This window comes from Salarias fasciatus, chromosome 23, assembly GCF_902148845.1.
Source record: "Salarias fasciatus chromosome 23, fSalaFa1.1, whole genome shotgun sequence".
NCBI lineage: Eukaryota > Metazoa > Chordata > Actinopteri > Blenniiformes > Blenniidae > Salarias > Salarias fasciatus.
The window spans coordinates 11,792,666-11,807,897 of NC_043766.1; the positions used below are offsets into that span (position 1 = coordinate 11,792,666).

General features: G+C 41.7%; 1 protein-coding gene across 3 annotated transcripts in view; it reads right to left on the reverse strand.

Annotated features, from left to right (window-relative positions):
* Nucleotides 1–5,907: 5,907 nt before the first annotated feature.
* Nucleotides 5,908–15,232, reverse strand: part of raver2 (ribonucleoprotein, PTB-binding 2) — an 82,748-nt gene continuing 73,423 nt past the window's right edge. For all 3 annotated transcript variants that reach the window (XM_030083383.1, XM_030083382.1, XM_030083384.1), the window contains 7 exons: nt 14,480–14,685; nt 11,250–11,358; nt 10,850–11,031; nt 9,869–9,979; nt 9,666–9,767; nt 8,029–8,247; nt 5,908–6,634 (listed from right to left, as the gene is read on the reverse strand). In XM_030083383.1, coding sequence (XP_029939243.1) covers nt 6,494–6,634; nt 8,029–8,247; nt 9,666–9,767; nt 9,869–9,979; nt 10,850–11,031; nt 11,250–11,358; nt 14,480–14,685 — 1,070 coding nt within the window. In that variant the 3' untranslated portion in view covers nt 5,908–6,493. The remainder of the gene's footprint in view (nt 6,635–8,028; nt 8,248–9,665; nt 9,768–9,868; nt 9,980–10,849; nt 11,032–11,249; nt 11,359–14,479; nt 14,686–15,232) is intronic.

Here is a 15,232-nt window from a genome sequence, read left to right on the forward strand (position 1 = left end):
CAGAGAGGCACTAAAAATAACAAATATTTGTTTTATCCGTCAGTCCAAGCATCAAAGCACTCACATCAACATTCCCCAACTACACAAGTATCGCTTTACACACATTAAATTATTCCATGTTTTATATTCCCACCGCTCACACACACACAGAGAGGCAGTTTTAAAGATCATATTGCAACAGGTAATAATAGTTAACAAAAAGGACCTTAGGAAATTGTTATTGACACAAAGATCATTTACAGTCTAGGAAAATTAAGCAGTCTACTAAAAAAAAAGTATCTATTATACCACTCTTAGAATGTTCAATACAAAAGGTTAAAGGTGCATTGAAAGCTGCAAATGTAGATTCTGAAGCATATTGCATTACACATAAAAAAAGCTTTGCTTTGTTTCTCAGGATGAAATGTTAGGATTAATGGAAAAATAGAAAAAATTCAGGAAGATGCATCAAAGTTGGAATTGTGTTTAGTATCAAGTAAAGATAACAGAAAACTGAGATCATTTCAGAAACAGCTTCAGAAACAAACGTACCCCATTCTTTTACGTTCATTATGGTGATTAAAAAAAAAAATCACGTAAACTCATGTAGAGAATTTCGAAAAAAAATAATTTGAGCTTTTTTTAAATGTGCATTTAATTAAAATAACGATCAAAGATGTTTTTCCCATAAATTAGTTAATTTAGAAACACTAAGCTTTAATAGTTTTCATTTTGGTACAAACCTATTACACAAACACACACACACACACACACACACACACACACACACACACACACACACACACACAGATGATGCTTACCGCAGAGCCCCAGCTTTACAGTAAGAACTGAAAAATGACTCAACCCTGAACTTTATTTTCTAACAGCAGAACCTCTTCAGCACTTTCTAAGCACAAACGGACCCAAAATCCCGCTAATATATAACTACAGCATTACTCACATTGCTATTATTACTTTCAATTTGACGTTTTCAAGGACCAACTGAGGTTATAAACGCCGTTTCCTTCTGATCTGAACTTAATTGTGGCGTACTGAATCAGGCATAATGTAAAGAGATGAAACTGATCTCAGAACAGCTCGACGCCTCAGCCGACACATCCCAAACAACAGAAATGCATGCAACAGCAGGTGGCAACCGAAGGAGAGAAGGGGTCAAAGGTCAAAGAGAGTCTGAACAACAAGAAGTGCAATTTAGGTGACGCTGCTGTCAGAGGCGATCGCACTCGTCCTGAGCGCCGTCGCACCGTTATCAAGTCATCTGATTGGATGGTGAAAAGGCTGACTGATCAGTCAACAGAAAATGCAGCGACGGGGCCGAAACATGAGCTTAATAAAGTAGAAAAAAATGATTGTGTTACAGTAGAACTGTGTGTGTGTGAGTAGAGTGATCTGTGAGCATCCATCCGGAGAGCAGAGCAGAGACATACCCTGTGTGTGTGTGTGTGTGTGTGTGTGTGTGTGTGTGTGTGTGTGTGTGTGTGTGTGTGTGTGTGTGTGTGTGTGTGTGTGTGTGTGTGTGTGTGACAGCTCCACCGGTACGAGCAGCAAGCGGGATTCTGGCAGACGTAACCAACACATCAGTGAGCAGACTGACAAGGAGAAAAGACAAAAACACAAACAAAACAGAACAAAAAGCTGTGGACTGAGCAGCTGTAGTTGTTTTTCCAGTCCTCTCTCTCTCTCTCTCTCTCTCTCTTTGTGCCTGTCTCTCCTCGCCACCATCACCTGCCAGGAGCCCATTTTTAGAGAGCTACACCCACGGACGCTCACACGCAGAGCTCCAGTCGAAGTAAACACCAACTCAATTCTCATTAACAGCAATTCGGCAACACGGAGGAAGTTTAGCAACGACGCAAATGCCGCATGATGAAACCATGAATGGAAGCTTTAAGCAATCGGTGTGAGAGCAGAGACGCTCGCAGCGCAGACGCAGTTTGAGAAGCACGTTTAGAAAGGTGGAAACAACGAAGCGCGTGAACAGAGAGCAGAACATGATGTCCGCCATGTGTGGAGACACCAGACGGGGGCAATGTTCCTGTTGCAATGGAGGACACTTTTAAAATAGTAGTTTATAAAGCTAATTATACTAATAAAAGTAAGTGGGAGGTAAAACAAAAATGTATTTTAACTTCAATAAATCTCTTAATTTTAGATTAAAAATTATGGAATTAGTCCAAAGAAAAACAAATATGTATGTAAAGCTAAACAATGGAATAAACCAAGATAAGTGTAACAGGATTTTCACTTTCAAGGAAGCCTCTCTTGGGTTAGGAAAAAAAAAAATGAGAGAGAGAAATAGCAAAATAATAAATGATTGGTATTTTCTGTCACAAAGTTGCTGTTTACTTACATTTTCAAAGTTGTTGGACTTTCACAGAATGTTGACTTAAACAAATGAATGAAGCTTCATATCTTGATCAAGTGAAAACAGAATTAATTCTGCTCTCGGCCCATTTTTTAATGTGCAAAATTCAGGCCCACAAGCTTCACATGTCCTGATTTCACTTCTCTCAACCGTCTTTTAACCATACGAAGTGATCCGCTTTGACTGGTTCTCTCAAACTTGTACCGCTGTGGCCTCGTAAGTTTCTACATCCACCAACGGTTGCAACACAAACACACACACAAACACACACACACACTAGCAACATAATTCTCAGAAGAAGCTGTCACAACTGATGGATCAGCAGTGAAATAATTCAGGCCAAACTAATCTCAGTGAGAGAGAAGTCACAGGCTGACGACGAAGCGGACGTGCAAAGTCTATTTTAAAATCAGCAGGCTCAACCTTTCACCTGCAGAAACAGGGGCCCTGTCTCTGGTCACAAAGCAGTCCCTGGCTCACGGACAAGGACAGGCATTTCTGTCAAGCCTCGGAGAGAGGTGGAGGCGAGAAGGAGTCGGGCTCCAGCTCGGACTGTCTTTAACCAGTGAGCAAAACAAGAGAATACACCATTCAACACAGCAAAATGCAAAACTGCAAATGGCTTAAAAAAAAAAAAAAAAAAAAAAAAGCTCCACAGACTGGTGTGATGTGTGAGAAATGAGGCCACTTCTCCTTTTACTCCTGCTCAAAACTCTAAAAGCAGAGAGCAGACACATGCAGGACTCCTCCCTTCATCCATTCACCTGTCTTCCACATTGTGTCGTTGTCTCTGTCCTGCAGTCGTCTTATCGCTTTGTACGTCCACTGATCTGCGGTTCCTGGACCACCAGCCTGGGTTACAGTAATTTCATTGTTTTGCTAACTAATTGACTTTATTGCCTAATGCTAGTCAGCGAAGGCAGGCGTCATCCTCCACCCCCAGGCCTGGTTCTGCTGGAGGACTCTCCCTGTTCAAAATGAGTGTCTCATCTGGGACTTATTGAGTTTTAGGTGGAGTGATATGACTGTGAATCAAATTAAATTGGCTAGAATTAAAATGAATTAAATCTGAATTAATATAGAAGATTTGAGCTCGTAACATGGGGAGTATTGAGGGAAAAATAACAAAACAAAGTATGCTGATAAACTGATATTTTAGAATAAGTGGAGACAGCTAGAGATTATTTAAACTGACTAAATGTGACATGAGTCAAAAATCTTTCATCAAGGAGAGGAACTAGAAAATGCCATACTTCATTTCCTGGTTTCAGTCTGACACAAGGGAGTTTGCATGTTGTCACTGTGTATGTGTGTGTGATGGGTGGTCAGTCTGTTTGAGGTGCATCCAGCCTGCAATTGACTAATCACACAGCTTCCTATGATCGTTCCAAGCATTTTTCCTTTTCCTTTATTAATTTTTTTTTTGTGTCAACTGCATTACTGCTCATTGTTATCTGCCTGAAAGTCAGTGAGGAATATGTGACAAGGGGAGGCACTAAAACGAAACTGAAACTAAAATATACAACAACAGAGTGGACAAAAAAAAAAGGTGTCATGGAAAACGTAATGATGCTTGTGTCAATTTATTGCTTTAAATGTTTTGCCGTCTTACTTGAACCGACTGAGTGTCAATCAAACAAAAAGTGCTGACGCTCAGCCGTCTCGTCGTCGCGTCTGTGCGTCACAAACAAGTCGTGCGGCCCGTCAGCGGCCTGCTGCTGCCTCACGGAGGAGGAACTGCACACGCTGACGCCAAAACTCATGCATGAACATGATTGGCTCTCACCTGCCGTTGGTTTTCACAGTGTGTGTGTGTGTGTGTGTGTGTGTGTGTGTGTGAGCATGGTTGCCATGACGATGCAAGTAATATTCTGCTTGCAAATATACATTATAAATGCAAAGACAAGCAGATTGTACCAAAGAGAGAGAAAGCTTTCACCTTTACCAGTGTATAATGCTCCACCAATAGTAACACATTTACACTATAAAATGTACATTCAACTTCCTACAGTAATGTGGAGCAATATAGTTTTTCCTGTTTGACAAAAGGGTTACATAAACCTCAAGTCCAAAGAATAAAATGTACTAAACATAATAAACCTGTATGCTCTCTGTGCTCAGATATTTAAATTGGCAGTCCATGAAAATGTTAGACTTGATAAAATATATATATAAAAAAAAAAATCAAGCTAACACAAGTTTAGCTTTGGCAAAAAAAAAAAAAAAAACCCTCTAAAGCAGTATTATCTCCCATCATGAAGCAACTGCTAAAAAAAACAAACCCACCCAGATAAAAATCAAAATCAACAATATTTAGCAGTTTTTTCTCTCTCTTTTAAACTCAAAATTAATCTGCAGAAACTTTCACAACAAGCAGCATTAGTAAAAAAAACAAACAAAAAAAAAAAAAACAAAAACAAACACAAGTGCTAAAAACCACAGCCAGTGGTACAGTATCATATTATGAACCAGGATAACTGTAGATATCATCTATTACATAATACAGAATTTGTTTAGTAAGTTTAGTAAGCAAAAAAAAAAAAAAAAAAAAAAAAAGACCGCTCAGCTCACTGTTTGACAATAATTCTAATGAAATAATGTGGTTGTGATGCAACACGTGCTGGGCAAACGCAATCAAACTGCAACCTGCAAATGTTGCCACTAATTAAATCTGTTTTTGAAACAAATATAATGTTGTCGTTCCTGAGGCTGTTTTGAGGCCATGCACCTACAACTGATTAAATTCTATTGTCACTCAGCTCCTACTGACTTTGATGCACTGTTTCACTTTCAAACCAAAGTTCACACCAATAATACCAAACGGGAGATATGATTCGAGAGTGAAACATTTGTGGCGGATGATGGTAAAGCTCCTGTTAGAGATCCAACAAAAAGTCCTGAAAAACATAATTTTGTGACTGAAGTGATGAGAAGAGGATGAGGAGAGAAGTGTGCTCGAATTTTTGGCTTAAATATTATAAACCAAATAAAATAACTACACTAAGGTCCATACATTTTGACCTTACATCAACAAATGACTTGACTTGTCTTGGAATACCATTATATTACAAATATATAGCAGTATAGATAAAAAAAACTAACATTTAATAAATCTTTTTCATTCAGGTTGTACAGAACACCTCAAAAAAGAGCTCAAAAGTCCATTATATATGATATTGTCTGGTACGCATGGCTTTATATTATAATCTGTATTACACTGCAGTATTTACACTTGCCTTTTATTTTCTGCCCAGTCTTTATAAGAAAGGTCCATTCATTGAGGGAAGCCATTGTAAGCCACCACAATTGAGGGCTTTTGATTGTTCCAGGCCCTTTTTGTTTCCTGATGTGCTCCCAAACTTTGGGATTGAAATGGCTGACACTTCCTACAGATACAGCATAGCAACACTCACATAAACACAGAAACACAAGCACTCTAATTCTCAGTGGAGAGATTTAGAAGAGGAACCTGGGCAATAAAAGGAAAAGAGGAAAGACAATGGAGCGGGAACACACAGGAGTCAGTCTGACTGGTGGATCAACAACACACAAGTTTAGTGTTCTGAAAAACAGAGGGAAAGAGGGAGAGTCCAGAATCTGAGACCAGATCTAAGACATTAACAGCATGGCAGACAGGTCGCCTGCTTCCTAATAAAAAAAAAAAAAAAAAGCCGCTTTTACCTACAGACACAGCTAGTTTAAGTTTCCATTATATTAGAAAAAATGTACAGGATAATATTAGTTAAGCACAATTAACACACCGACTGAGAAACAATGGTTTAAGTTAAAGAGTTAAGGCTTAAACAGGACAACAGGAACACTGTGTGTTTGAGTATGTGTGTGCGTGAGTGTGTGTGTGTGTGTGCGTGTGTGTGAGTGTGTGTGTGAGTGAGAGAGAGAGTGTGAGTGTGTGTGTGTGTGTGTGTATCGTGATCAAAAATGCACTATGGCTTGCTTTTATTTGAGCCACTTGCAGCCCTAAAATCTAAACAACATCTACATACTGTAAGGGATGCAACATGGCAGCCACAGGAAGCCCACTAGAGGGAGCTGTGACTTCCAGCAGACAGCCAGCTGTTTGCACTTCCCCCTCCCGAAGCGTTGGGCTTGAAGTTGGTTCGGTTCATACTAGAGCCTCTTCCTTTTAAAGTAGTCGGCGTACTGCCCCCCCAGGCCCTGGGAATGCTGCCCGATGTAGGCGCTGTCGGATGATGCCACTTCCTGCACGGCCAGCTGGGGATACTCCCTCTTATGGCCCCGCGTCTGGTTCTGAGGAACATATAAACATAAAAAAAAAACAACACTGATGAGGCAGTCAGCAAAACTGTGGGTACACAGGTCTGATACCAGGGTGGTGTATCCCAACAGCTCTGAGCTTGTTTGTGTGTGTGTGTGTGTGTGTGTGTGTGTGTGTGTGTGTGTGGGGAGGGGGGGCTCCGTGATTAACTGTACCAAGTGTATCCTGACCTTCGTCTCATGTCAGCTGTGATAAGCTACCGTTCCAGCAGCTGTACTGGGTGTTTAGATCGATGGAGGACGAGGTGCAAAGTGCCTGAATGTGACGAGGTTCATGTTTATGTGTTTCAGCCGAGCAGCTCGGCTCCAGGAAGAGGTGCAGATGCAGTCTGCACAAACAAATTTAAATCTTTGTAGAGACGCGGCTTAACTCAGAAGCCTGCGCTCATCCTGTTTACGTCATCATGCTCTTGCTCGACTAGACCCGACCACTTCCTTTTCTCTGAGTGGCTGCAACAGCCTTGAACCACGTACAAAAACAAAACAAAAAAAAAATTGCACTAAAAAAGTTGCCTCATCTCAGAAAAAGATGCGATAATGTGCATGAACTTTTAGCTCCACAGCCTCCAGGCTATGAGCTCAAGTTTTTCCCTTCTAGGTAAGCCAGCAGACAACAAAGTCACCTCAAAAATCAAGCTTTCTCTAGATGCTGTTCCATTTATTTGCTGTCATAATTCAGCCTGTTGGGTTTTAACTCCTTGTCCATGTGGATAACTAATGCCACTGTTTCAAAGCCACATATGTAACTGTTTATCTAGTTACCTGTTTTTTTTTTAAGTGAATGTAGTTGCTTTACATGTGCGTATATTTAAAGCAAGTACTATTATCACTGAACAAAACTAAATCCATCTGTGAATATATGCATCTGCATAGGAATATAGCTGCAACTGCTGTGTGCCTAAACTGGTATGGAGCATGCAAGAAAGAAAGTGTCATAGAAGTATAGAGTACAGAAGTTATAATACAGTGAAACTGTCTGTTCAAATTTTCAAGAAATATCCATCAGGTCATCCTGAGACATGATGAAACTCTCAGGAAAACAGGATATTAATAACAGAATAAATGACGGAGAAATTATGTCTTGTCAAAACATGATAAATGATACTCTAAATTATGTTATGAATGATGGACCTCATTTAATGACCTGTTCTTTATAATAATATAAACCAGACGTTTATTTCAAGCAGCTTCACATCAGAATAAATCCCTTCACATATATGCTGACTGTGCCAGTACTATGAGTGGAAATAATAAAAAAAAACACACAGAACAGCAATGAAATATGGTCACAGATGTACATCTCAGTTCTGATTACTGTTATTAGGACTTTTATTCCCAGTTTCACAACGGGCACGTTCCCAACTTACATAGTAGTAGGTGTTCCAGTCGGTGGCGGCAGTGTGTGCATGAGTTACAGGGTTTGGCGTGGCTGCAGCCGGGTGTGGTGCCCCAAGGAAACCGGGCATTAATGGCAGGGTGCTGTAGGCCGGGAGCACAGCGGCAGCTGGCAGGACGGCTGGAGGAGGAGCTGCGCTGTTACCGACAGCGTGCAGGGAGACGCCGAGCGGCTTACACACATCTACCTCCTGCGAGACACACATGGGGAATGTTGAGCAATCTTTCAATCTTAAACTGCAATAATGTGCGTCGTGTGCCTTTTCATGTGGTTAGGAGGTCTTTTTTTTTTTTGCAACTGTACTAGTTTCAACAGTGAAGTGTGATCATGTGTGGATGCAGGGTAAACATTTTCTCCCTCTGGTGGCTGGCATTAGTTCTGCAGGAGTCTGCTGCGAGATCACTCAATTGGCCAGTGTGCTGCTCATGATAAACCTGGACCTGACTGCTTCTGCTGTGGGGAGTTTGCTCGGTATCAGCTGCCGGGTGCAGAGTGATGAGCTCCTCCAACAGGCTATCACTGTTTTCAGCACAGCTTACGCTTTCCAAATAAAGACGCAGACTCTGTGAACTTAAACACCGACATGTGGCTCAGAGGCCTGCAGAACAGAGAACAGACACTGTCTTTACAGAAAATGAGGATTTAAGTTGGAGGGTTGATTTGTTACAGAGCACATAACATTTATTAAAGTCTGAATTTCTTCCTGTTTCTTACAAATAACTGCACACTGATGGAAATCACATTAAGCACAATATTGTCCTAAATGGATTGTATGGATCCAATCTTTAACAAAACCTCTGAGAAATATGTCTAATTTAAAGAAAGAATGATGCTATTCAGCATGTTAAATCATGGGTAAATGGAGCATTAAGGTGTTTTCACACTGACTTTGAAGTAGTAAAACATCCTGGGATAAAACTTTTTTTTACATTTTTTTAATGTAGTATAAAGAGCTTATTCCTTTTTTGCAAATGTCCAGGTATTTGATCAGTAACAGCCAAAAAAGGTGCATGAAGAAGTGTGCAAAAGTGAAAACCACAGGACGGTCAGTAATTGAGAAAATGTATCAATCATATATGAAAGAAAAGGCACTTTAATGCGAACTCCAAAAGTTTTGCTCTGTATGTCAGACCCACTGACAGTCTGAATGGTCTTTTCATATCCTCAAATCAATAAGTTCTACTCAGTTGCCGATAATTCAAAGAAAGAAATGAAGTGTTTATTACTGTCGCAGTGAGTGAGTGAGTGAGTGCAAGTGCGTGTGTGTGTGTGCATGTGTACACATTAAGCTCCCTCAAGGACGTAATAAAATGTATAGTAAAATAACTTTCTATAAGGACCGAACTAAAAGCCTCTAACGAACACATAGACCTGAGCTGAGCTTTCTAAACAAGGTTCTTTAGGAAATGTTAGCAGATACGCTTCGTGTTATATTATACAGTACATGGCATTTTAGATTAAATAACGGCAGTTTCAGTCTTGTGATGTGAAACTTCCACTTCACATGTATTTAGGAAAACAATTACTGGACATGTTCTTCTTTTTTCTGCTGTAGAACCAGGTATATTCGCTGTAACGACCCCATTAGCACCTGGGCTGTTTGTGTACCTTGTTGACGTAGGCCTGGTTGGCTGTGGCAGGTTGGGAGTAGTACTGAGTGACAGCCTGCATGTACGAACTGTAATCCCCGTAGGAGGATACTGCTGGAGTCTGGAACACAATTCACAAACAAAAAGAGACAGACATGAGAACAATTGCACAGAAAACAGCGCAGACAGAATCCTGCACAGTTACAAATAAGCGTGTCTTGCCGATGTGTGCTCCTTGCTGTAGTCTGTGGCAGTGTTGTCCTGCGGAGTCGCAGCACTGTAGGTGTGAGCTTGTGCTGCCTGGTAGTGCTGGTACCACTGCTGCATGGCCTCCTGTGACACACACACACACGCACGCACGCACGCACGCACGCACGCACGCACACACGCACGCACACACGCACACACACACACACACACACACACACACACCAGCACATCAACAACTAGTGGATGAAACAGACACATAATGTTTACTCTGTAATTTTCTTGTCTTGACTGATTTTTTAGCCTCTTTTTTAATGTCGCTCTTTTCCTTTTCTCATTCATGAACTATTGTTTCTGGAAACGGCTCTCCTGTGTTCCCTCTCCCTTTGTCTTTGCAGACAAATTAAACCGACAGTTTCATTGGTTATCTAATCATGAGTCATTTGTTTGGATGAGTAGATTGTAATTAACATTTAAAATTGAGTTTGCCTCTCGCTGTAAATATCAGATATGTCACTTGCTGCTGGAGGAGGAAACATCACCACAGAGAGGGAGAGAGCAAGAGAGACGGGGGGGTGCAAGAAAGAAGGAAAGAATGAATGAAAGAAAGAAGGAAAGAAAGAAAGACAGAGAAATGTGTGTCGACAGACAATGGGACGCTTGGTGGGTTGTTCTGAGTGTGCAGTGTTAAGAGAGAGAAGGGGAGTAGGGACAGATGGAGACACAGCGCTCTCTGCCAAATCCTCTCTTCTTCTCTCTGTCCAAATATCTATACCCATTCTCATGTCTTCCACCTCCCTGCCTCGCCTGGTTACAGCTCACTCCGTCACTGCTGCACTCATCCATTGACTGGTATAATATTATCTATCCAGTCACCGTCCCTCCCGAGCAGACGCGGTGCTGTTTAATTGTGAACAAGCAGAGTCATATCCATCCATCGTCACTGGCACATTCCTTCCATTGCTACCGTGTATTAGTGGAGACATCATGCAGTACCTGAGTGTAGGCCTGATTATACTGGCTGTAGTCGTTGGAGGTATCAGTGCTGTACGGGGAAGTTGTCGTTGTGGCGGCACTGTGGGAGAAGGAGCTGGAGCCCTGTGAGGACGCAGGAGCTATAGGGCTGTTGTACACCCCAGAGCCTGGCTGTCCTGCCTGGGCTTTGCTCCCCACTGAACCTGAACATGTAAATGAGCCACGGTGAGAAAAACAGCAGGTAAAAATAAAAATAAAAATGTGTTCAAACACAGCTCGCAAATTCAGAGCTACCCCCCCCCCCCCCGCGTAACTTGCACAATTTTTCCAGTATATACAAATGACAATATCTCTCCTCCTCTTCAAACCTAATTTATGCAGAGCAGTAATTATCCTGACATGTTAGTTTTTGTGGGCTCACCTTGCAGAACCACTCCAGGCATTACACTGGCCAGGTTAAGGTAAGGATTAGAGGGAAGTCGCACTTCTTTAGGAGGATCACCCAACAAGGAACTTTGACCACTGTTCACCTGAAGAGAGAAAGAAACAAATCCCTTTATCATCATTAGGATCTATTTATTAAATATCACATTAACCTCAGCCATATTAATTTATTGTTTTCCTATTTGTTCCTTCCTTCGTTCCTGTCATATGTCCATGTTCCTGTTTAGCCTAATGGGGCTGCAGCAGCAGTATGGAGTGCAAAGTGGCTCAGTCATCTCCATCCTACCCACTGACTAAACCAGAGATATAATCTCTCCAGGCGTCTCGGGCCGACCTCGGAGCCTCCTGTCGGTTTGATGTGACTGATGAACCTCTAATGGGAGGCGACCAGTGGACATCCTAATCTGATGCCCAAATCACCTCAGCTGACTCCTCTCAGTGTGGTGCAGTATCTTGAGTCTCTCCCAGATGGCGAAGCTCCATACGTCAAGACTGAAGCCCACCACTCTGTGAAGAAATCCCAATTCACCTGCTTGTATTTATAATCTCATTTGTCTGGTTATGACCCAGAATTCATGACCATAGGCGAGGGTGGGGATGGTGTGGGCAGACCCACGGACAGAGAGGGGTTATCTTACAGCTCAGCTCCTCCTTCACTAGAACAGTCTGATGTCAGGATGCCTCCTCCCATTGCAAATAACATCCAAAAGTACTTGAACTACTGACTCTCCAAACTAGAAAGGGAAACCATCCTTCCATCCTTTTCCATGAGAGGGGTATGGACTCAGATTTTAGGTGCTGATGCGCTTTCCAACCGCTTCACATTTGTAGAAGAAACTGCTGCAATGAGCGCTGGAGGCTGCAGGAGGCGCCAAGAGGACAACATCGTCTGCAAAGAGCAGAGCACCCACAGTACCCCACCCACATGCTGCAGTTCCGGTGGCAGCTGTCCAGGACTTGACAAGGCACAACCTTGGCAAAATCTTGTGGCCACCTTGAACAAGTCCATCTCAGTGCTGATGATATGAAGACAGCTCTCACAACAGAAGTCAAGCAGAAGACAAAAATCTGATAGCCCGTAGCAGCAGGTCTGGCACTTCCAAAGCACCTCCCTCAAGATGTCAATTCGACAGAGTAGTAGGGCTTTTCTGGTCCACAAAACAGATGAAGACTGTATTGCTGAACTCCCATGCCCTCTCTGTAACCTGTGAGGGAGTCTGTCCATCCACAGCCAGGAAGGAATCTGCACGGCTCCTTTTGGATCCAAGGTTCCACTATTAATTGGGGTGTCCTTTCTACTACTGAGGGAGTCAGAGAAGTCTGATAACTCAGCACATGTGCCCAGTTAGTCAGCATCCATACCATCTTGATACTAGTTTTGGATGTTACTTTAACTAGATGATATTTTCCCTGGATTAGATGTACGTCTCCTGGAACCACATCAAGTTACGACTGAGATCTGTTTACTTTTCCAGCTCACATCAACAACAAATGGTTCTTTTTGTTTCAATTTATTTATTTTCCATCTAAAAGCAAAGTCACAGTGGACTTTAGGACAAGTTAAAGGTACCTGAATTGCTTGTGAATGTATTGTGTTTCTCACTGGTTTTTGGCTGAAGAGTAAGAGTTATTAGAGGTTGCCGGTCACTTTTTCTAAGTCCAGTCAGAAATTACTTCTTCCATGTTTCTTTTCTTGCTTTTCTCATCATTTTTTATTACTGTGAGTTTGTGTACTTCAGTTTGAGTTGCATTAGGTCCCCGGATTAGTTGTTATCGAGCCAGTTTATTCGATGATGTTTATGATTGGGTATCTGTAAATTGACAATCATGTTTTGTTGAATGAAAATCATTTATTTAGTGGATCTCAGGTCATCTTGCCTCTTTCCACTTGTGTCCTCTCTCAGATGTTTGTACAAAACCAATCTTGGATGTGGCTTGCCAACATTCATTTCTAATTAGACCTTTTCATTGAGCTCACAATTCATCCTCTCAAACCTCCTCCTCTGAGTGAAGGTTGGCCAAGATGACCAGGTCACAGGGCGGTCTAAATGTATTACGTCTTTACATTCATGTTCAATGTCCTCAAATGTCCTGTAATTTGGGTCAAATGAATTTACTCTTTCATTTTAACAGACTTTGAAAGATTACAGTAAATCTACCTTTTAACTTTTTACAACTTTAAGACATTTACATTCCTAAAACAATGAAAAACGCTGCGTTGACATAGTACTGCTTCAAACACAACAGTTCAGAACACTCAGATTTCCTCAGCTTCAGTTGACTTTCTTGTGCTGTTGAAAAGCTGAAAAGGCTGTGAAGATTATTCTGTCTATTAATTACACTTTTTTCTCGATTAAAAAGACTTCAGAGAGGACAGCCCCGGGACAGCTATGAGATCCCTTAAGAACTTCAGCACTGTGATTATCTCTGCAGACTGGCTCATAATGGATGGTGACGTTTGCACGGGAGTGCTGTATTTAATCCAGGCCTAGAAAAGGAGATGTCGATGAACACAGAAAAAGCCAACAGGTTTTCCAGCGTGCAAATAAAAGAAAAGCAGATGATTGGACACATGGACCTGGGCTCTCAAAGTGGGAGAGACGCCACAGAAAAGAACATGTCCTATTGCAGTAGACAATATAAATGAGACCACAGCGTACTCTGGGAACTTTCTGAATACTGTGATATTTGTGAATGAAGCTATAATAACATGATAATTATCCCTGTACACAAGAGACAGATGGGTAAAATGGTAAAAAATGTGAAAGCACAGAATGTCAACAAAAACTAACAGATTTCATTTCTTCAGTTAAATAACAAATGGCATTAATGTCAAAAAATGACATGCACTTGACTGAAAGATGGATGTATTTCAAAGTTATTTCTTTTGTTCATTTTTTTTTCAAAAGATTTACGCAATATCTACAAAGTTATAAGGCTATAAGTCAGGGTTCCTACAACATTTCTGAGCAGGCTATTAATGTGTTTCCAGATAAACCACAACACTGAGGGATCCCCCGTTATTCAACACAAATTTAGAGAGAGAGAGAATCAAGTGGTGAGCAGCTGAGGAGCTGGTCTGAGGGGCTACGTCCTTTAACAACACCTGTATGTTTTTCTACACTGTGTTCCATATGCTGCGTGTGAAGACGGGTCAAGCACCGAGTTACCTGAATTCAATAAAACCCGGTCTCTCTCTGAGCTCACCATTGTCCCAGGAGGAGCTGGCTGCTGCCTGTCGCAGGTGGAGGAGGACAAGGAAGCAGAGGAAGAGGAGGAGGAAGCAGAAGGAGTTGTTGACAAACAATGGGTGCTGTTTTGGTCTCGACCCTGAAGGTAAGGCATCATGCCTGGTGCTGATACCACTACTGTGGCATTGTGGGTAGATGCTGGTGCTGTCTCCTGTCCCAACTCTGTGAGGAGGTCAAAAAGACACAACTCATTATAGCATATGCAACTCTTCCCAGATACACACAACTAGAAGCAAAACACAAAACAAAGCCCTGGGAGAACTGCCTGAACGGTGAGCAAAATACCGGGTACACTGTGGACATGTTAACAGTCCATGGGCCAAAACAGAGAAACAATCCCAACAGTGACAGAAACAAATTAATATTACACAACCAAATCATTGGATTGCAAAGAGAAGTTGGCTGACCTGGTAAAACCCTACACAAACACACTGAATCCATGAAAACTAAGCAGACATTAAACCATCAGATTCTGGCTGTGAGACAAAACTGCTCACCGCCTGATCTCCAGCTCCTCAAATGGAAACATGCCTTATTCAAGTTTTGACATTGTTTTATTGCATCTAAACTTAACTCTCAGATGAGCAGCCAACACAACATGTCAACACCTGCTACACTGGTTTTCCCTGCATTTCATTTCAGCTCTTTAGTCAGATGCTCCTCCCAGCCTTACAAGACAAAAAGCTGACCAGAGAGAAATTCATGAGCT